Source organism: Peromyscus maniculatus, chromosome 8, assembly GCF_049852395.1.
Source record: "Peromyscus maniculatus bairdii isolate BWxNUB_F1_BW_parent chromosome 8, HU_Pman_BW_mat_3.1, whole genome shotgun sequence".
NCBI classification, from domain to species: domain Eukaryota; kingdom Metazoa; phylum Chordata; class Mammalia; order Rodentia; family Cricetidae; genus Peromyscus; species Peromyscus maniculatus.
Window position 1 is genome coordinate 69,167,077 of NC_134859.1, and position 23,760 is coordinate 69,190,836.

The 23,760-nt window shown below is 42.5% G+C and overlaps 1 protein-coding gene across 2 annotated transcripts; it reads left to right on the forward strand.

Moving 5' to 3' along the window:
- Positions 1-4,653: 4,653 nt before the first annotated feature.
- LOC143266943 (schlafen family member 2-like) lies at positions 4,654-22,975 on the forward strand. Of its 2 annotated transcripts, XM_076542999.1 has the most exons (5): positions 4,654-4,968; positions 7,718-7,798; positions 17,927-18,965; positions 20,521-20,637; positions 21,498-22,975. In XM_076542999.1, the coding sequence occupies exons 1-5, from the start codon at positions 4,963-4,965 to the stop codon at positions 22,055-22,057; spliced, it is 1,803 nt and encodes a 600-aa protein (XP_076399114.1). In that variant the 5' UTR covers positions 4,654-4,962; the 3' UTR covers positions 22,058-22,975. The 2 variants fall into 2 exon arrangements, 1 of the variants encoding a protein (XP_076399114.1); XR_013041798.1 differs by lacking the exons at positions 4,654-4,968; positions 17,927-18,965; positions 20,521-20,637; positions 21,498-22,975 and adding exons at positions 11,911-12,052; positions 15,503-16,279 and having other exon boundaries at positions 6,949-7,798.
- Positions 22,976-23,760: the final 785 nt, after the last annotated feature.

A 23,760-nucleotide genomic window follows, 5' to 3' on the forward strand; every position in this document is an offset into this window, starting at 1 on the left:
GTGTGCCACCACAACTGGCCGTGTGCAGCTTGGGCCTTACCTGGAACTGAAAGGCCACAGGCAAGCAGCTTTTTTGTGAATTTGTGCCACAATGTTGGGTGCCAGATGTAGACGAATTTATAAATGGTCTTATTAAATAAAAAAAAAAAGGAGGCAGAAATTGGGATGGATTCTGAAAGATCAGAAAAGTAGAACAAGCCACAGCTAACCTTACCTTGCCAACGTCTCAGTCAATCCTGTTTCCTCAAACTGGAAGCCTCTGAGTCCTCATCCGAATGGATCTCAGCTGAAATGCTGCTAAAAGCCTAAAAGCTTAAAAGACCTAAAAAGCTTCTAGTTTCTGGCCCTCATACCTTATATACTTTTCTGCTTTCTGCCATCACTTCCTGGAATTAAAGGTGTGTGTTACCATACCTGGTTGTTTCCAGGGTAGCCTTGAACCCAGGAGATATGGATCTCTGCCTTCCAAGTGATAGGATTAAAGGTGTGTGTACCACCATTTTTCTGGCCTCTATGGCTATCTAGTGGCTGTTCTGTCCTCTGACCCCAGTTAAGTTTATTAGGGTACATAATATATTAGGGAACACAATATCACCACAGTTTCATGTCAGTCTGACACCAGCTAGTCGTCTGAGAAAGGGGAACCTCAATTAGAAAATATCTCCATAAGATCAGGCTATAAGTTATCATATAGCACATATTCTTAAGTCATGATTGATGAGGGAAGGCCAGCCCATTGTGAGTGGGACCATCCCTGGGCTGGTGGTCGTAGGTTCTATAAGAAAGCAGCCTGAGCAAGCCATGGGGAGCAAGCCAGTAAGCAGCACTCCTTGATGACCACATCAGCTCCTGCCTCTAGGTTCCTGCCCTGTTTGAGTTCCTGTCCAAGATTCCTTCAATTATGGATTACAATGTACAAGTGTAAGTCAAATAAGCCCTTTCCTCCCTAATTTGCTTTGGTCATGGTGTTTCAACACAACAATAGTAACCCTAATGAAGACAACACCTCTCCAGCGGCCATCAGTTGCCAATAGCTTCTCTAAGATGGAGCCTCATGACTCCCTCCCCAACCACACTGTAGTATTGAATGGCCTGATCTTGAGCAAGTCTTGCGCAGATGCTCACAGCTGCTGTGAATTCATGAGTACAGCAACCCTGTAATGTCCAGAAATGGCATTTCACAGAGCTGGGAGGGGAGATTTTAAAATGTTTTTAGACAATGACTCACTATGTAGGTCAGGCTAACCTTAAACTCATGATGTACCCAGAATGGCCTTCAATGTGTAACAATCACCTTACCCTAGCCTCCGCGACTGCTGAGACTGAAGGAGAGAGCCACCACACCAGGATGGGTGGGGGTTAACCTTATATGTCCAATAATTCTGAGTTGTTCAAGAAGTGTTTTTCAGTACGGAAATAGGAAAGGTAAAGGAAACAAAGCAAAGCTAAGAAGAGGGGACAAAACTGCTGGAGCCACCCAGAGAATCAGTCAGTCCATCTCCTCGACCGTCTACTTAAGCTTTCTAGTAGCCTCATGATCCTGAGAGCGGCAGCTGGAGCCCAGCTGAAGTTCCCTCTGGACCTCCAGTTACCTGTGTCGCTCTTAATGCTGTGGCCTCACTGTGAGTCTCTGCCACTGGTCACAGTGACCTGCTGTTCCCCCCACAGACACACTGCTCTCCATTCTCTTATGCCTCTTGGTTTCCGTCTTTAGAGATGGAGAGAAGTACTCCAGAACAGATTAACAATCTCTTTGTAACGCAGGACAAATTTGTGGCGTATCATGGGAGCTGGGTCAGAGCTGCCATGAAGCAGGTTGGTTCCCAGCCTCAGCTACCTGTCAGAATCTTCTGGCTGCTTTGTAAAAGAGCAGTTTCCAGTCTTCTCCCCTGACACACATGACTCCTACTGTCAGAGGCTGCAGCAAGATCATCCAACTGTCCCATAGACATCACACATGTGCAGAGCACTGAACAGAGAGCTTTTGCTACTCACTTCCAGTTGTCGTCACGAGGCTGATGGAAATGCAGGCACAGAACCTACTCATGGAAGAGGTGTTCACTTTCTTTATGAATATTTTCTCTTTCAATCTTCCTCCCCACTGGTGACACTAAGGCCTTCCTTTAGAGTTTGTAAATAGTCCCTCCAGTGGCGTGGGGTGTGACTCAGTAGAATGATTTCTGAACATATGTGAGGGCTTAGGGTTCTTTCTGACCCCCAGTGCTCCTCAAATCTTTCTACTTTAAAAGCCCAATTCTTCACAGATAAATTTGTTTTAATTGTATCTCAAAATCATTTTTTTGTACAGATTAAGAAAGAACAACAAAAAACCCACCAAACAACAAAACTAGTTCTTTTTTTTAAATAAAAATTCCAATGATTTATTTAGTTTTATTTTATATTTATTGGTGTTTGGCTGCATGAACTTCTGTGTGAGGGTGTCAGTAAGTTTTATTATGGATTAAAAATAATCTCTTTGCCTCTTGCCATTAATCGTAGCATTTGTCAGGGAGGCAGATCTCTTTGAGTTTGAGGCCAGGTTGATCTATGTGATGAATTCTAGGACAGTCAGGGCTATGCAGAAAAACCCTTCCTTAGGGCGACAGTCGAGGGGAAGAGTGGGAGATCCTAGCTAGATCAAGAAAAGAGAGGGAGAACAAGGAATAGGAGACCATGGTAAATGAAGACCACATGAGAAGGTGAGAAGGGGAGGAAGCAGAGAGCTAGGGAGGCCCACGGAGATCCACAAAGATACCCCCTCAAAAGACTGCTGGCAATGGTCGCGAGACGGCAGGAACTGACCTACTCTGGTGATGGGATGGCCAGACACCCAGATAGTGGTGCCATAAACCCCATCCAAGGACTGAGGAATCTGAAGGCAGACATCCACGGCTGGGCCCCTGGTGGAGCACTGGGAGTCTAATTAGTGAGTAAGAAGAGGGTTTATATGAGCGAGAATTGTTGAAGCCAAGGTTGGATAAAGCACCGGGACAAATAACCAAATGAATGGAAGCACAGGATCTATGAACCAAAGGCTGAGGGGCCCCCAACTGGATCAGGCCACCTGAACGGGTGAGACAGTCATTTGGCTTGATCTGTTTGGGAGGCAGCTGTGAATTGGTGCCAGGTCCTGGGCTCGTTGCATGAGTTGGCTGTTTGAATCCTGGGACTTATGCAGGGACACTTGGCTCGGTCTGGGAGGGGGGAATGGACCTGCCTGGACTGAGTCTACCAGGTCAACCCCGGTCCTCGGGGGAGACCTTGATCTGGAGGAGGTGGGAATGGGGGGTGGGCTGGGGGGAGGGGTGGGCGAGAGGGGGAGAACAGGGGATTCTGTGGCTATTATGTTGAACTGAATGGTGTTGTAAAATAATAATAATAATAATAAAAAAAAAAACAAAAAAAAAAAGAAAAACCCTTCCTTAAAAAAGAAAGAGAGGAAAAAAACAAATAAATAAGAAAAGAAAGAAACACATACACACACAAAAAAACCAATAAAACTAGGTTTTTTAAAATAAAATTTCAATATTTACTTATTTTTATTTCATGTGCACTGGTGTTTTGCCTGCTTATATGTCTGTGTGAGGGTGTCAGGTCACCTGGAACTAGAGTTACAGACAGAAGTGAGCTGCCATCTTGGTGCTGGGAATTGAACCCAGGCCCTCTGGAAGAGGACACAGCCCTCCTCTCGGCTGAGCCATCTCTCCAACCCACAAAACCAGCTCTTAATGCTTAACCACAGATGTGAGAAGCACCCAGAGGATGGACAAGCTGAGGACTATGCAGCCCTGACAAGATTCAGGAAGTTCTCTTCCAGAATTAGTGAATGAAAGCTGAGGCTGTGCACTGTATGCTGGCTCATGCTTGAATCCCAACACTTTAAAACATGAGGCAGGAGAATTGCTGTGAACTTGAACTTTTTAAACAGAGGCATGAAGGGGAAACAGAGACACATTGAGACTAAAGATCATTGTTACCAGTTATCAGGATAATGTGTATAAAGACATAATCTTCTAATGCAGTGGTTTTCAACCTTTCTAACCCTGTGAAACTTTAATACAGTTCCTCATGTTGTAGTGACTCCATCCATAAAATGATATTTATTGCTATAAGTGCAGTTTTGCTACTGCTTATGAATTATAATGTAAATATCTGTGTTTTCAGATGGTCTTAGGCAACTCCTTTAAAAGAGTACTCTGAACCCTCAAAGGGGTCCTGAACCAGAGCTTGAGAACCACTGTTCTAAGGGAATGTGAAATTTCTCCAAGAGTCGCAGACTCACTGGCTTGTGGTACCTGGGGGAAGAAAGCATGAGCACTAGAGATTAACACACACGTATCTAGATAATGAAAGTGATGGTGACAAAGCCCATATGGACTGGGATGGCTGTGGTGATATATTGTGTACCCTAATAAAATTTGCCTGAAGATCAGAGAACAGAATAAGCCACTAGGTTAAACATAGAGGCTGGGCTATGGTGTGGTGGCTCATGCCTTTAATCCTAGCACTTGTGAGGCAGAGAGAGATCAGTCTGGATCTCTGTGAGTTAAAAGCCACCATGGATTATATGAGATGGATTCAATCTAGGAGAGAAACAGAGACAGGCTGTGGTGACATACTTTTAATCCCAGGTTTTTAGTATAAGACCTAAAGAAACTTGAGCAACAGATGGCTCCTGAAGACACATTCTCTAGACCTGGCATTGAGACTAGGAGAGAACTGCTTGTCACTATGTCTTGAAGCCATTTGGCCACTCCACAAGTCAGCACTTTGTGGTGCTATTTTATTTGTGCTCTAACATATAGAGCTTGCCTGAAACTCAGAAGGAGGAGCTAGCCACTAATTAACCAGAGAGGCCTGGAGGTCTGTACAGAGAGACAGGAAGTGATAGAGCTGGACGGAAAGAGGAAGTTATAAGGCAGTGTGGAACAAGAAGCTCACTCTCTTTCGGCGGAGGATTTCATGACGGTAAGAACTAGTGGCTTGCTCTTTGCCTCTCTGATCTTTCACTTTTTACCCTAATGTGTGGCTCTGGGTTTTTTTTTTTTATTAGTAAGACCTTTTAGAATTCATGTTACAGCACTTGCTCTCACTGGTCGCTGGATACCAGAGAGAATGTTCTCAGTGGTTACAAATCTAAGCTCTGCTGATCTAGAACAAGATGAAAGATGAGAAATTTCCCCCATTATGACATTACAAAAGGGTAAGAAGAAAACAGAGACTGGTCCAGGGGAGGCTGTGGTTCACACCCACAACCAAATTCATGAAAGTCACAGGAAAGAACCAGATCTCTCAGTCTGTGTCATTCTCTCTCTCTCTCTCTCTCTCTCTCTCTCTCTCTCTCTCTCTCTCTCTCTCTCTCTCTCTCTCTCTCTCTCTCTCTCTGTGTGTGTGCGTGTTTTGAAATGTCACTAAATTTTACACGTACTAGGTAAGACTTCTACCTCTGAACTCCATCCTTACCCTGAGCAGAATGTTTTTGATATATTCTTAGTAGAGTCCATTGAAAAATGAGGAAGTTAAGAAATGGGGAAATGAAATATTTACAAAGTAGCAAATCAAGACTGGCATGTGTAGACATTAAATTTAACTGTGTGTGGAAGCAAAGTAAAAATTACTTGAAAGATGGAGCTATAAAGCACAGTGGTAGAATTTGTGCTTAACATGAAATGTAAAAACACAGAGAGAGACTCAAATTACACAAAACACACACACACACACACACACACACACACACACACTCTTACACATGAGGAATGGGGAAGTCAGGTATGAGGAATACAGAAGGGAAAAGCAACTCAGATTTCTCATGTGTGAAATGTAGATTGGCATGTAGGATGTGAGGGAAGAAGGACGTTAATTAGGAGACTAGTCGGGGAGGGCACAGACATAAGGGAGGGTAACGGGGCAAGGTATAAAGTTATACATGTGTGAAAACGGCAGAAGCATCCCTTTATTGTGAACATTAACTAACTACAAAGCATCAATGATCCAAAAAAAAAACTGAAATAAAACCAGCCAGACCTAGAGGCACACACACAGGCTTATGATCCCAACACTTGGTGGGGTTGGGTGACAGAAGGATCAGCAGTCCCATGTCCTTGCTGGTAACACAGCCAGTCCAAAGACAGCCGGGCCTGCATGAGACCCTGTCTCACCACAAAAGAAACAGATGAATGCAGTCTAGTGTTCATCCAAATGTTTTCCCAAGTTGCTCTGGAAGGGATTCAGTGGTTCTTCTGCATTACCTCACAGAGACAGAATAGAGCTGTGTCCTTCTCAAGCCTTAGACTTGCATCACCCAGTGTCCAACTCTTGAACAAAGCAGGGCTTCTAGAAACTTCTCCTCTTTCAATATCCAAACTCTGTGGTTTTTGTCTTTTTTTTTTATAATTCCCTGGGCAAGTTGGTTGCTCAAATACTCTTTGAGATGGGAAACAGATTCATATATAATTACAAATAATTCAGCAAGCAAGGAGTTGTTATGTTGTGAGATATTTGATTACACTGTATAAAAATGTATCACTGTGATTGTTTTAATAAAATGCTAGTAATAAAAGGCCAATAGGTAGGCAGGAAGTATAGGTGGGACTTCCAGACAGAAAGAACTCTGGGAAGAAGAAAGAGGGAGTCACCATCCTGAAACAGAGGAAGCAGGCCATACAGGATGAGATGAAAAGCCCCAAGCCATGTGGCAGCACATGAATGAATAGAAATGGGTTAGTATAAGTTATAAGAGCTAATTAGAAGCAAACCTAAGCTAAGGCTAAGCTTTCACTATTAATAAGAAGTCTCAAAAGAAGAAGGAGGAGGAGGAGGAGGAGGAGGAGGAGGAGGAGGAGGAGGAGGAGGAGGAGGAGAAGAAGAAGAAGAAGAAGAAGAAGAAGAAGAAGAAGAAGAAGAAGAAGAAGAAGAAGAAGAAAAAAAAAAAAAAAAAAACAGGAGAAGAAGTCTCCAGGTCATTATATTGAGAGCTGCTGTTGGGACAGAGAAAGACTTGCTATATTGGTGAATGTTTGCAATTCTACCATAGCAGTGACTTGGAGCATACTCCTTCATTTTCTTACACCGGCAGCCCCCAAACTGTACCTGTAATGAGAGTCTAGGCTGCACTTCCACCAGCAGGGAGTTGAGCCAGCAGTGGGGCTTGGGTGGAGCTCCTCAAACTAAACAATGCACCCCACAAAGTGCTCAGTGAGCTCAGCATTTAGGTCTCTGTGCATTCAATTCTGAGGTCTCTGTGGGCTCTGGAAGTGAGAGTGTTTTAAGAAGATGAGTATGACCAAACATACATGCCATTTGAATTTAGGAAAATGTCACAAGAAAACACAATGTTTGTAAAATATGTATGAACTAAATCATGTCCCACCGTCAAAAAAAATTAACTAAAATAAAGAAATAAAAAACCTAGTGTTTTTCTGATGTTGCACATAAAGGCAAAGAACTAGAAAAACATGCATTGATGCATTTAGTATAAAAAGGGGCACAAAGAAAAAGTGTTAGGAGGCTTAAAACTCCTTAGTGTGTGCCCCCCCCCAAGACCCAGAGAAAATGAGCCAGATCCATTTCAGCATCCTGGACCCCATTGTCTGTCTCTTTCTGTCCCCACCTAATGTCAGGTCCTCCCTACTTACTGACCCTGGGGGGATGTGTGTGTGGGGTGTGTGTGCTAGCACAACCATCCTTCTCAGGTAAAGCCAGCCTGCTTTCCTTGTAGGAATCTTGGCTCCTTGGCATCTTCAGAGCCTCTTCTATCAAAGCACAGGCTGCTGAGAACTTGGGAGTCACTGAAGCTGTGGTAAGAGCAAATACTTTCCTCTCTTTGAGATGGAGGGGCTACTTAAAGTTGCTGGTAGGGAGATCTTTATGCTTGGTCTGTGACTGGCTAGTGAGGCAGGAAGAGAGAGGTCATGGAGGGGTATGTACTGCAAGCTTGTGTGAATCTCCAGAGTCCCTTGAGGGTTCTGTATCCTCTTAGAACAATGACCATGTTGTCTGGTAAGAAAACCTCGTTCCTGAAAGGGGAGGGACTGCATACTCTAGAGCCAGAAAATAAGTCATCCCCTAGGGAAGGTTGTAATTTAGAAGATGACAACTTTGCTTTCCCATGAGAAATGCAAATTTCCAACCCAGGAGAGAAAGAGTGGTCTAGGCTTGGGTTGTTTTCTTTTGTTCCACAGAAAATGTACCTGTGTCCCCAAAACTACTAGAGACCACCAAGGACCTGGTTTCTGATGCAAACACACAAGGGTCTTTATATTGTTGGGATTGAATTTGGGCCACTGCCTGACAGATGAAGGGAAATGCAGTGGCCCCAGGCTCAGGGGTTAGAGGGTTTTTAAAGGAAGAAACTACAAGCCAGGAATTAAATGCCTTGGCAGTTTCTGGGATTGGGTAGAAGAGATATGGGGCAGGGTGATTTTTCAAAACTATTGGTCTAGACTTTCAGCACTAAACCACATTTGAAACTATTGGGCTAGACTTTTGGCAGGGAACCACACCTACTGACAGGATTATCTGAATATCTTCAAGGGCCATAAACCTCCAACAGGATGTCTGCAGGAACATCTGGATCTTATTAAGATCCTTTAGTGCCCTGTTTCTTAATTGGATGCTTCTAGGGTATCTGTTTCAGTTGTCATGGCACATTCCTGAGGTTCTTCCTGCAACTAACTAGAAGCCCTAGTCACCAGGTGATCTAAGATGGTGACCCTTCCCTAAGACAGAGTATGTAAAGTCAAGACTAAACCTTTATATTGCCTTCATTTCCCTTTTTCACAAGTTTCAATACAGGACTCAACCATGAGTCCTACCTGACCAGAGGTTCAAGGGTATTAGGACCTAAGAACCCTCATCTAACAGATTTTTGTAGGGTAGCATCATCACTATCTATTGTGATTCTTAAGGCCCTGTAGTTCTGATCTTTGAGTACAACCAGGTGGTGATCTTATATAATACCTCTTTGGATCTTCACAAAGAAGTTCAAATGTCTTATCTTATTGCAGAACCATTTCAGTTAATAAATATATCTGTTGACAACTCTAAATGTGTTTTCCTGGTATGTCAATGAGCTTTATAGTTGGCTATCTTGCCCCTATGCCAGGGAGTTTCCTTTTGACCCAGCATTTCATCCTTATTCTGGACAGGGAACATGGGATAATGTAATCCCTCCTGGGACTGCTTTGAGCTGGCATTGGGGCATTGTTGTCAGGGCCCCCCAAAAGGTTCAAAGGCTGGTCATAGGCTGGACAATGGGGCATTTGTCAGCAGCATGTGGCCATCTGACCCAGCTGTAGAGACAGGGAACAATCACATTGGTTGGACTGGCCCATGTCAGGTTTTAGCAAGTCCAGAGCTCATAATCATCTGGAGCAATGTGGTCAGCAACTGAAGCTTGGAGATTCAACCAAATCAATCTAAAATGTTGAGCTTGTGACTGAACAGTAAGTAGTCATTGTTCTACCAGCTTATCAGAACTCTATTAAATGTTAAGCACTGAAATGTTGCATCATAGAAGGGGAGAGCAATTTGAAACATTTCTCATAATATAAATCATTTATTTATCTCTTTACAACTTGCATTTATATCTTAAATCATTTTCTGAGATCCTCAAAGATTATAAGCTTTTATATCCTCAGATCTTTATATATCTTAAGACATTTTCTTAAAAATGAGCTAAAAAGCTGGGTATAACTTTGTAGAAGGATCTGGTTGTCTGATGCTGCCAAGCTGACAAATTTATAGCTAGCCTAGCAGTCCACAGGAGTCACAACTCACACACAAGTGCAGGCATAAACCATGCATACTGTGGCCACACCTCTCACACATTCACACATTCATATAGGACATTCCTACAGAAAGGCAAACAAATTTCCCAAGGAAACAGTGTTAGTTGACCACAAATACATGAAGGGTTCTCCACCCCCAATACAGATCTGATGCCCCCTGTTCTCAACCAAACAATGTGTGTGTGTGTTGGGGCTTATTCTTATTCTCTATGCTTGCCACCCCCACCTATCACTATCCTACCTAACTATTGGCCATTCAGCTTTTTATTAGATCAATCAGGTGTATTAGGCAGGCAAAGAGAAACAGCAACACATCTTTACATAATTAAACATACACAGAATAAACAAATGTAACACAGCTTTACTCAGTTAAAGTAATATTCCACATCATATATCCATATAACACATCTTTGCCTAGTCAAACTAATATTCCACAACAGAATGTGCATGCAGAGTAGCACCCTTGAGTTTTAACAATCCCAGGGGCATTTTCCTTTTGCACTTTGGTGTGAGATGTGACTTCTGTCCCCTTTCCTTGTGGAGAGTGAACCAGGGGTGCTGGCTTAGGTCAGGGCCTAAGGAGGGGCTAGACAGGAAGTCCTGGGAAGCAATGAGGAGCTGAGACTGTGCATAGAAGAGGGTGGGGCCGCAGCTTCTAACTGTGCAGAAAGGAAACCGCTCCCTTCTGGGCAGCACCTCCTTGTATAAGGACTCACAAATTCAAGTACATCCTCCTGTTTTCATCTGTATTGGATTCCTAGAGTCAAACTGGTTTCTGTAAGATTTTTCTTCAGGATTCTATTTTTCCCTTCTACAACTTAATTAGATTTTGCTTATCTTCTCAGGATTCCCACCTTCCATTCTAATAGATCTTTATATGCCTGAACTACATCTATGTGTGGTTTTGAGGGAATTTATGAGAGAACCTATGTGCATAATAAAAATCAGTAGCTGTCACCAGGAGTGGTGGCACATGTCTTTATGTCCAACAGTTGGAAGATACAGGCAGGTGGATGTCTGTGAGTTCCAGGCCAGTCTGCTCTACATAGTGGGTTCCAGGCCACACAAAGCTACATAGCAAGACCCTGTCTCAAAAAGCATAAAGAAAAGTAATAAAAGTAAAGTATAAATAACTAATCTGTAGATGTGATTAGTATTCTCAAGCCTTAGTCAGAATGATGCCTGACCCTCATGTATGTTACCCTAACCATTCAGAAGCCATTTCTCACCTCAGCTGTCAGGATATTACTAAGAACTGGTACATTAATATGAATATGAAATTAAGTATCAGTTTACAGGAAGTGGGGATGGTGAAGATGTTTAGAGCACTTGTTGCTCTTGCACAGGACCTAGGTTTAGTTCTTAGCATGGTGGCTCAGCAACATTCCTAACTACAGTTCCAGGGGATCCCTCCTCAGAACTCTGTGGGCACCAGACCGATGTGTGGTACATTTACATACATGAGGCAAAACACTCATTTACAAAGCTGCAATTTTTCAGGGTTCTTACAAAAGCTGGTAATCATTATTTTCCAAAACTAATTGTAAATGATATGGGATGGCAATATCAAATAAGATACTGAACTTTCTACTTTGATTTCTGCCAGATGGCAGACCATGATGAACTCTGCCATGGTGGAACTAAAGCTCATCATGTCAGTGAAATGGTCATTCCTTTAGCTGTAATTTAATGTGTGTGCTGCACAGCAGTCTTATGAAGAACCGTCGACATGTCAGGGCAGAGCTTTGTCACTGAGATGTGGTCCAGCACTTCCCACTCATTTCGTGACTCTGTTGTAAACTGACACCAACATCAACAATGATGCTCTGAAGAACATCATTGATTCAGAACCTTAGCTCAAATGTTAGCAGATTGAATTCTGACCATAAATGACAACAGAGAGATGGGTGTGTCCATAATCATGGGTGTTTGGGTGGCTGAGGTGGGAAGAAGGCTGGAAGGCAGAACTCAGTTAGCCCTGGAAAGAGAGAGAAAAGAGGAAAAACAAAAGAGCTTTATCTCTTCCATAAAAAGAAAGAAAGAAATGAACAAAAACAAAACAACAACAACAATAGCCCCCTCACACACAACCATAACTCAAAGAGGTTAAATATTCCTCCAGGAAACGACACATTCAGTGCTGAAGGAACTCTCATCCTTGCAACGTTCCTGCTCTGGAAGAGGCTGTACAACCTGAGGTTCACTCTCTTGGGCACAAGGGACTGCAAGAAGCTCACATTCCAGGACAAGGGAGTGTGAGCCAGGTTGGTACTAGCATCCTGCAGACCCATTTTCTTTCTCTTCTGTACCAACAGAAGGTTCTGTCTGCCCCAACAGCAGGTCCTATTTAATGCTCTGGGATGAATCAGAGTTAATGGTTCAACCCACCCTCTCAGGTAAACCTGGATAGTTTCTGGCCCTCCTAGTATCTTTGGCTCCTTGGCATCTCCACAGCCTCTTCTCCCAAAGTATAGGTTGCTGAGGAACTAGATGCTGCAGGAGTCTGGTGAGAGCAAATGCTTTTGTCTGTTTGGAGGATTTGGAGAGGTTAGGAATGCTGACTTATGCTTGGTCAATAACAGAGTTCCTCAGACCTGGGATTAGCCCTTAGGGCCACAAAGATGAAGTTTAATTCTGGTAGTGTCAAATTATGATCGGTCTAAGTCTGGCTGGTGAGGCAGGGGAAAAGGGGTTTGTGTAGCTCTCCAGAGCCCTTTGAGGATCTCACACCCTTCTAGAGACCTGACCCTACAACCTGAAACTGACCAATGATCTCTACACAGAGAAGAATGAAATTTGATCTCATACTGAAGATACAACCCAACTAAAAATAGACTAGAGGTAAATTTCAGATCCCACAGTTGGAGTGCTGAAAGAGCAGAAGCCCCAGAAGCCCTGATCACTCTTGTCACAATGACTGGTTCATTTATTCTTTTTATTTTTATTTTATTAATATGGATGTTTTCCTTGAATATATATATATATATATATCTATCATGTGTGTTCCTGGTGCCTACAAAGATAAAGAGGGTGACAGATTCCCTGAAACTGGAGTTATAGAAGGCTGTAGGTCATCATGTGGGTCCTGGGAACTGAACCTGGGTCCTCTGGAGAGGAGCCAGTGCTCTTCACTGCTGAGTTATCCCTTCAGTGTCATGACTTGATTTTGAAAGTCTAATTTTAGTTTATGTTTATGTATGTGTGTTTTGTGTGTGTATGTGCACATGTGCACATTGGTGGAGGTACCTGTACACGCTAGAAAAGGGTGTCCTTGCCCCTGAGTCTGCAGTCTGGGTGGTTGTGAACTCTATGACATACATTTTGGGAATGGAATTTGAGCCTTCTGCAAGAGCAACAGGTGCTCATAACCACGGAGTCTCTCCCCAGCTCCTGCAATGACTGCTATCAAATGACTCCAGGATGTGGAGTAAAGGGTTCCCAGTACAGCATGGGAGAAAGTGTGAATTAAAGTGGATATCTTGAAAAACATGGTGCCATCTCAAGAAGTGAGAAACACTACTAGACATGGACAAGGAAAGTGAAATCTTTATGTCAGAGAGACAGATGCATGTCACTGATTGTTGCTGCATTTTTGAAAAAGTCAAAATATGAAATCAACCTAAGATACACAGAGGGATGAGAGATACAGAAGATGGAGTACACACACAGTAAACTGATATGGTGTCTTAAAAGGAAGGAAACATAGTCATCTGTGAACATGTGGAAGAATCTGAATGACAGTATGTCATGTAAAATAACTCAGGCACAGAAAGCCAGTCCTGTGTGAATTCATCTACATGAGGAATAAAAAACAAAAACAAAAACAAAAACAAAAACAAAAACACCTGATATGATGTAGAAGTTAGGGTATCAGTGAGCAGGGAGTGGGCTTGTTGGGAGCTGTTACTGAAAGACTATAACATGTCGGCCAGGTAAGAGGAGCATTGCAGAACAGGGTGCCTACAGCAAACAGCACTATGTTCTACCTTGAAAGCTACAAAAATGAGACTTCCTGTTTGTGGTGCTCAAGGTAGAAGCTAGGGAGGAGGACTCGCTGGGCAAGTGCTCTGCTTTTGAACTCTGTCTCAAGTCCTCTGATCATTTTTTATTTGGAGAACGAGTTCTGCTTAGTTACTCAGGCTGGCCTTGAACTTACTCTATTCCAAGCTGGCTATGAACTTGTGAACTTTCTGCCTCTGCCTCCTGGGTACTGGGATTACAGGATGCACCACCAGACCTAGCTCTAGAAGTGGGTGTTTAGTGTTCTTCACACAATATTGACAACTTTATTATTTTTGTATGAAGTAATCCACATGTCAATTAACTTGATTTAGCCATCTAATAATATGTACATGTTTCATAGGGTGTGTTCTGCACTCTGAACCCACAGCATTTATATTAGTTAAAATTGAAAGAAAGAAGGAAGGAAACAAGGGAAAGAATGCAGGCAGGCAAGGGCTGGAGAGATAACTCAGCAATTCTGAACACTGGCTGCTCTTCTAGACGAGCTGGGGTCCATTGCCAGCACCCACAGGGCAGCTCACAGCCATCTGTCCCTGTAGTTCAGATATTCTGATGTCATCTTCTGGCCTTCACAGGTAAGCATGTGGTTCACAGACATACACACAATTTAAAAAATCCATATAAAAAATTAAAAACACTACCACACACACAGTACCCTACATATGTCCAAAGAGCTAAAAATCAACAGTGCAAAAGGTATCCTGAGCATCCACATTAAGGTGGCCAAGACAGCACAAGAGACTCACATATATTCAGTCCCCTAGAGAAAAATGAGTTCAATGGAGGTGAGTTATTCCACAACAGTGGACAGGCATGGAAAGTTGCATTTACTTGATATTGGCCAAGTCACTGAAAGGCCCCATCTTATTATCCTACCACATCTCTCCAACTCCTCTCCTGTAGGCTGTCTCTCCTGTCATTTTGTGTGTGAGAGTGCCCCCTAGTGTCCAAAGAGCAAAGTCAGCTGCAGTTCAAAACACCTCAGACAGAATGTTAGACTCAGAAAATGAATTTGTTGTTGGTGGTGATGTTTTCCACTCACACTATTAATCGGTATTAATTTTTACCGAATAAGGGTTTTAACTATGATATTACCACCCACGAGATGTCCTTGACCATGGGAACCTCTCTGTACTCTCTCTTCTCCCCGTCCCACTCCTGCTCCTCTTCCCACACAGTCTCCCTTGTACTTTAGTACCTTTTAGAGTCTGTGTTCTGCTTCTGAGAGTAAACACACAATGTTTGTCTTTCTGTATCACTCCACTTATTATAATGCTCAGTTCCTCCCATTTTCCTGCAATGATGCATTCATCCTTATGGATGACTAAACCCTTAGTGTAGACTGAGGATGTAGTAAGCTGGATTGTTTACATGTGTGTAACAATGTATTCTGATTGTATATACCTCCCCTCCCTTTGTCCATTCCTTGCTCTTTCCTGCCTTATCTTCTCTCTCTCGTTAATTAATTAATTGTGACCCACTGGGTCTAGTGCATGCTGCCTGTTGGAGAATGAGTGGCCTTGTTGACTTGATCTTGGGCTGTGTACCGACACCACAGAGAGGTCATGACTGGGTGGCCTTGTCAGGTCCAAACCACAGCATTTCCTGGTCCTCCTCCCCATCCTCCCACTTTTACAACATTTTCAAGAATTTATTTAGTTTGGTTTTATGTGTATGTGTGTTTTGCCGAGGTGTGTGCTTGGTGCCCACGGAGGTCAGGAGAGGATTCTAATCCCTGGACCTGGAGTTGCAGAGGGTAGTGAGCTGCAGGTCAGTACAGTGAAGCAAACCGAGTCCTCCAGAAGAACAGCAAATTCTCTTAGACACAACCTATTTCTCCAGCCTCCAGCTCTCAGCTCTGACATTCCTCACGTACTGTCTTCTACACGGTTCCCAGATCCTGACAGGCCGGGCCAGATGTGTTTTCCGTTTAAGGAAGAGCTCTCAGTAGTCAAATATTCCCGACACTTGGAGCAGTGATGGGTCTCTGTACTAACCACTGCCCACTGCAGAGAGAAGCTCTTTAGGACAAGGTTAGGTGTAGCAGTAATCCGAGTATATAACCATCATGGGAAAGTTGTGTTTAAAATAATTCTTATCTTTATTTATTTGTATGTATGCATTGCTGCTTTGCCTGCATGCCTGTCTTTGCACCACATGTCTGAGCCATCATGTGGATGCAGGGTATTTCACATGGGTCCTCTGGAATAGTGCCAGTGCTCTTAACTGCACAGGCATCTCTCCAGCCCTGTTGGGTTCGGCTGACATCAGCACTCACTGTCCTAGTGTGGAAGGATGGCTGCTTTTCCTGCAGTCTGTCATGTTGAACAGGGAAAGGGAAGCTCTACTGCAAGATGAAGTTACCCTGATTCTGAGGACTAGTCTAAGGATAGATGGAAATCAGGAAGGTAACTTTGCAAAATAAATTAATTAAGTATCCTATAAAGAAACCAAACAGGACTATTAAGGCTACATTACTAGAATTAAAAAAAAATTTGGAAATGTCTGATACCAGACTGAGTAGACAGAAGAACAAACCTGTAAATTGAAGTAAAGACCATTGAAACCACTAAGTCTGGGAGCATGCAAAGGGACTGAAGAAAACACACTGAGCCCAACATTGTGTGGATTACCATCACCCAAACTAGCATGGTAATTGTTTCTGTCCCCAAACCCTGAAGTCAGAGAAGAGTGGAGAAATTATTTGAAGAAATAGTGGCTGGAAACACTGCAGTGTTGGTGAAAGATGTGAATAGTCAAACGTTCACAGAGCCCTCTGGTCAACTCAAGTGTTCAAGGAACATTCTCAGGAGTAGACTGCATGCTAAGCCAGGACATTTGAAAGACTCATCTATGGGAACTAATTGCATGTCATAGTGGAAAGAAACTAGGAAGCAGCCCAGAGGGAAAGTCAGGAGCACAGAGGATCCTGGGATGGGAACAGAGCAACTCCTGAACAATGGCACAAACAAGACTTCACACGATTAGAAAATAATGTCCCCAGAAATGAGAAGAGAAAATCAAGACACCAGAACATAAAAGTCACACCAGGAGGGAGATTTAGAGTGGGGGACACCTACATTACAGGAGAAAGGGGCTGTGCTGTGCCTCCTGGAGAATGCATCCCAACCACTGTAGGGAATGGATATCATGGGATATGCTCACACTCAGTCAAGCCAGTCCCAGAAAGAAAAATCTCAGATATTTTCTCTCAGTTGTGGTTCCAAAAGTGTATAGATTATACATACATAAAACCACATGTGTGTATAAGATTAATTTGGAGGTGAAATTGTATAAGGGGACACAGTAGACAGCTGAGATGGGGACATCAAAGAAAGGTCAGTCAGGAGAACATACTCAGTGGAGTATTCTCTTATGTTAAATGTCCTTGTGTAGGTGCCGGAGAGTTGGCTCAGTGCCTACAAGCAATTGTTCCTCTTGCAGAGGACTTGGATCTGATTCCCAGCACTCATAGAGGGTTCACAATCATTAAGAAGTCCAGTCTCAGGGATCCAACTCCCTTCTCCGATTCCTATGAGCACCAGGCACACTGATGGTACATATACATCCATGCAGGCAAGACACTCATACACACAATGTAATAACATAAGTAAGAGTACAGACTTTAAAGTTCCATTAATAAACAGGGTAATGAGTGAAGAATAGGCACAATGAAGTTTCCTTCTCTCTCTGTCTCTCCCTTTCTTTCTTTTATTTGTTTGTTTTTTCATGATAGGGTATCTCTGTGTAACATCCCTGGATGTTCTGGAACTCACTTTGTAGACCAGGATGGTTTCAAACTCACAGTGATCCACCTGCCTATGCCTTCCAAATTCTGAGATTAAAGCCATGCAGCAATATTTCCCAGCATAATGAAGTTTCTTAATTGCAGATAATTAGAAAAAAATTATATGAAGTCATCACAACAAATTTGACAAGTTCACAGGTTATTGTATTCTGTTCAAAATGGGTCCAAAAATAATTAACAAAACATCACATCTGACCTTTACACTTACTCATGCAGAGAAGCTCAGATGGTTGTGCTGTGTGTCTTGTAAAGCAGAGCTAGTTCTCACTGGTTAGGTCCTAATGTAATGGCTCTCTCTGTTTTACAGGAAAGAATATCATCTGGGACACGGAGTGATTGGAAAATGAGCATCAGCGCAGATCAAGAAATGGACTATGTAGAAGTGGTTCTATCTGTAGGAGAAATCACACTTGGAGAGAAGAATAGGAAGTTAATGAAAGATGCTCAACCAAGAAGAAGAGAAGCCCAAAATATGTCACAGGCTGTGTGTACTCTGCTGAATTCTGGAGGGGGCGTGGTCAAGGCTCACCTTAAGAATTCCAATTACAGCTTGACCAGAGATGGAATAGGGCTGGATTTGGAAAATTCTTTTGGTGATATTCTTCCATTTCCTCATAAATACCTACACTACATGCAGAAGAAAGACTACTTTTTAATTTTTGTGAAACCATGGAACGGGAATATCTTTGGTCATTATGTCCTCACCTTGAAAACTAATTTTTATATGAGAAGCTTTTCATTCTCAGATGAACTGAAAATGCCTAATACAGTGCATTTCCTCAAAATCATAAAGAATCCTGAACTGAAATCATGTTTCAGACAAAGTTTGCCTGGGAAATCGGACTCTGATGAAATTCTTGCCACATTTTTTAACAAGGAAGAGTTGACTTACAAGGAGACATTCGGTTTCACTAAATCCAAACTTGCTGAAGTTAAAATGTCCCCTAAAGATAAGATTATAGAGATTCTCCCTAAAACTGTTTCTGCATTTGCAAACATTGACGGGGGATATTTGTTCATTGGCTTAGATGGGGAAAACCAGCAAATCATTGGTTTTGAAGCAGAGAGGAGCGATCTTGATCATCTAAAGAGTGAAATAGAGAAGTGCATCCAACAGCTGTCTGTCACTCACTTCTGTGAGGAGCAGGAGAAGATAAAGTACACATGCAAATTCATCCCAGTCCACAGACTTGGAGCTGTGTGTTCCTATGTCTGTGCACTCAGAGTGGAGAGATTCTGCTGTACTGTGTTCGCTGCAGATCCCAATTCCTGGCATGTGGAAGACAACTGTGTGAAGAGGTTTACTGCAGAGGAATGGGTCAAGCTCCAGATGGACACCCCACCAGGTTGAGGAAGGGGGATTAACAATCATTTTACATTTGGCTCAGGGTGTTGGAATGCTTTCTGGGATTTGGGCAACATCAAAACTCCTCATGTCTCAACAGCTAATTTACTGATCTCTTCTAGATGCAATGCAGAGTTCAAATATTGCTGTTTTTTTTTCTTCTATCCACTTAGCAGATTCTCTATGGAAAGTATGTTAGCTGTTTCCATTGACACTCTGAGCTATTTCCTTTTCAATGACCAAGTGTGATACAGCCTGCTTCTCCAGCGGCCAGGACTGAAGTAGGAAGAAGAAGGGGCCAGGCCTCATAATTCCCTTCAAGGGTCTTCTCACCTCCCACAGGAGGTTAAGATGAGATCCTTGCCTAGTTGCAGGCCAAGGGCAAAATGCAGTCCAACTTTTTGTAAGGAACAGTGGAAGTGATCCCCAGACCTAGCCTCACTGGCATGCCCATTTCCATCAGAGAGCTGATCAGCAGAGCCTTTCATGGACACTGTCCTATCTGCATTCTGAACTTCTGCGCATCCACCCAGTGTTGCCTATCCTCTTTCCAGACTATGTCTAGCTTGCTTGTCCAAATCTCTCCTACTGCAAAGGCTTCTGTAGCCCATCCCAGGTACCCACGGCACTGATCTCATTTCTCATGGTCAAATTTCTCTGTCAACAATCATTCATACAGTGACAAATACATTAGAAAATGAAGCTAGGAAAAGAGAATGTTCCTATCTTGGGACATTTTGATGTGCTAGCCCACCATGTATTGTCTCCATTGCTTTGGAGCCTGTGGTAACCTGTGTTCATTTCACAAAATCGACCATCTGATCTGCTCCTTTGTCCTCCTTTACCACTTTATTCCCATTCCCCATTCTTCCTTAAAACCTCCTGCCTCCTCTTACATTTGTATACAAAATAGAACCCTAAATTTTTTCTCAGAGAGAAAAATGCTGGCATTTTATCTCCTTTAGAATAGGAACACCTCAGTTGAAATGAGCATTAGAAACATACAGTCTAAAAATGTGATCTTCCTCATCTCTTTACAAACTCACTTTTTTTTTAACCAACCCTCATTCCTTCTGGATTTAACTGCTTTTAAAAGCAACCAAATCTGCAGATATTTCTCAGGTGATGGACGCTTGCCTAGCATCCAAGAAGCCCTGGCTTCAATTGCCTCTCTTTTGTAAAATCATAAAACTGGGCATGGTGGTGCACTTGTGGCCCATGGTCCACATAGTGGGTATGTGAAGAGCATGGTCTATGTGAAACCCTGTCTCAATTTTAAAAAGCACAAAGTTAAACAGACCTACTTAGTTATTAGTACATTCAATTACTATTAGTGCCCTTTTTGTTGTTAGGTTTTCTGTAAGTGCAGTGTAGAGCAATTCAGTACCATCAAAGCTTAATTTGGAGATTGTATTGGACCTCAAAATCTAACCTGAATATCTAACCCCATTTTCTCTTAGGAAAACACCGTTCAACTGAGACTTTTATTACACATTGCACTAGTTCGTGAACAGTATGGCCTGGGTGAAATTTAAAGTTACTTTTTCTCTTCTCAGGTTTTTCCAGGCGAAAAGATAAATGGACCCTTCAGTCAAGCATCCCACCCCTCCGTCCCCGTAGCGGGAGTGCTGATGACATTCCAGGGATTCAGCAACAGAGTGATCACCTCCCAGGTAATTTCACTCTGGCTCCCTGTGTTGGTTGTTATGACTATTTTCAAGCCTCCTTGCTTGAACAGGGCTCAGTGTTGAAATCTATCTCCAGGGTTCCTGCACTGGGATTGATGCTCGTTTTCAGGTCCCTAGATAAACTTTGTCTCAAACAGAAGGCAGCCCACACCATTATTCCAGCACACGCCTGTGCACAACAGCGAGATAGCACCAGTCTACATATAACATTCTGACACAGGAGGACAGACAAAACGGAGTTTCTCTCCAATGCTCACCTTCCAAATAGAAGGCAACAGTGTCCCTTCAAATTCCTGTACTGGATACAAGATTTTCAAGAACCATGGGTTTACACTCTGGCTGTAATTGCCAGTCTATGCTCACCAGGGAAGCCTGGCCTGCCTTGTGGTCTCCTCTGAGGCATCCTCTCCCCTTCCCTGGAGCTCCAGGAATGTGCTCTGCTCCCTCCTTTGCTCTGTGGAGCCTTCCTTTTTCTGCATGCTTTCCCCAGTCTCATCACCTCTTTGGTGCTTCCTGATGTCTGACTTTTCCCGTCTTCAGCATTAGGTCTGTCCCTTGCTCTCCTGACTCTTCTCATTCATGGACTTGCCCACAGCAAGCTTCTGATGCACCATGTTATGGAAAAGGCAGGGGTGTGAGTGTGTAGCCCCTTCCAAGGCAGAGCCTGAGTTTCTCAATCTCCCTTGCACCTGCCGCCCTCCAGTTCTTGGATTATTGTTTGGTATCTGTGTGTTCACCTTCTGGGTTGTGAGGCAGTATGGGACTTACTAGCTGCTTGGTGATAGCTCACACAGTACATTCCTAGCATTTTCCTTTTTAATTTGTATGTTTATTTATTTTTCTAGTGGTGTCTAGAAAAGTGACATGCTCTCCAGAAGCCCTCTTCATGGAATTCTTCTCAGAACATGAAAGATATGAAGAGTTAGTTCGTACAGAGTTGGGCTCACTTCGTCAAGGAACACTGGTCATCTCTAAGAGCTGGCCTTTGGGTATTGACTTGCCAGAGAAGCAAGAAGTCATCTTGGACGTGCTTCATATTTCTCAGGACAGTCTCCTGACCCTGCACAGCTTTATCCGGGGAGATGAGGAGTTGGAAGGCGACAGCACTGTTCTGACAGATCTAGGTGCTAAGTTAAAGAACTATTGTAAACAAACTGCGCGAACTTTAAAGCAGATGCTGGTAAATCTTGGTGGTTACACTGGGAACATAGGTTTTGCGATAAAGATAACATACTTGGGTCATAGGGCAGTGTCTCTATATGATTCTAGTTCGATAATAAGTTACCCCAGAAACTATTATTTGACAAGCAAGACAGCAAGGGACCTAGTGAAGGCTCTTGCTCAAGACTTAGGGGCAGCGTACCAAGGTAAAACTGTACTGATCAGTTTACCACTGAAATTTTAAATACGTGAAATCAGATACTTTACTTTTCAAGGAATGTCCTAAATCATGTTTGAGACTGCTTGACATGAAAAATGGACTATGATACAATGATATTTCTCGTTACGTAGCGGATAATGTTCTATGATTCTATAAAAATGTGGAAAATGCTTCTTTGAAAAACTTCACAAAAAATTCTAGGAAAGGGATTGGCCACTAGAGAAGGCAACAGTAAAACGCGCTTTAAAAATGTGTCCCTGAGCCAGGGATGTGGGCCATACCTTTAATTCCAGCACTTGGAGAAAAGCTGGTCATCTTAGTCTACATAGAGAGTTCCAGGACAAGCAGGGCTGTGAAAAGAGGCCATGCCTCAAAATAAATAAATAAGTAAATAATGAAAGGACAAAAACATGTCCAATCTGCGTAGTCATCCTTCTTGCAAGGAAATACACGATGCTTTTAATCATGGAAGACACTCTTCCTAGAGATATTAGTGAAGAAAATGATGAAGAAGGCAGTATAAGGCAACATTTTGTCACAGTGTTGCTGCTCAGCTGTGTGTGTTATTGCTGTTAAATCTGTGATTTTTATGTGCCAATGCCAGGAAGGACTTCCCACGTGTCCAAATCACAAAGGCAAGGGTCATACTATGTGCAAAATAAATGGAGACTGCTTACAGCAGCATATATTAAATACGGCAACTTTCCAAAAACGTCAAAGACACATAGAACAGGAATAAAATTTTTCATTCTGTCTTAAAGAAAAACAATGTTTCTGTTGATTAAAGACTTTAGAATGTCAACAAGTGTCAAGAATTAGACCATAAAAGTACTCTCTATGGAGCTAAAGCATGTGCCCCAGTTTCTATTTGTAACATTGTTCCTTTTTAAAATCTTGTTCACATGGTTTTACGAGGTGGATATTGTTCTTTTTTGGTTCGATGTGTGTATATTTTATATTCCAATTGTAGTATTGTTTGTGCTTTAGATTAATACCTGTAAAGGTATTTACAGCATTGAGTTTATACTCATGTATTACGCAATAATTTGAAATGGTGATGTTTCCTTCATAAAGGAAGTGATGTTCTCCTTGTACATCTTCCTTTGTGAAGGATAAAGTTTCTCAACGTTTGGATCCTAGAGGTAATTAGATATGTAGTGGTAACCTGTTGTAACTTTTGATGGAGCTTATCAAAAGATGGGTTGACCATCGCGAGAATTCCTACATCACCGGCTTTGGGCTGGGGACTCATAAATGCCAGTCATCCTAAGCCATGTTTTCTGTTTCATCTGTTTCTTAATCAATACATTTTTTTGTTCAAATTTACTTCATGTGTCATCTATTTTTTTCTTAGATCTTCATTTGTCTGACTACAATTCTGCTTACATCTTTCTTTCACGAAGCTTCATTGTTATACCTGGAAAGTTATACTTAAAAAAAGTTTGGGTGCCAACAAAATGTTCTGTCATTTTTTTATGTTTCTATACAAAGTGATCATTTCAAAACATCACTGGTGTCTTTTAAATAATTATTTTTTCCCGAGAATAATATGACCAGGCTTTAGATTTTAGTGGTTTTGATTATTTGGGATAATGGTTTTCCAAACTGTGGCTCAGAGCTTTGAAGACCAAGGAAGTAAGAGGACATGTTAGCATGGCGGCATGGTTTGGTCTTTTCCTCTCATTTTAATATAAAGAATGAATAGGGCCAGCCAGATTGCTCAGTGG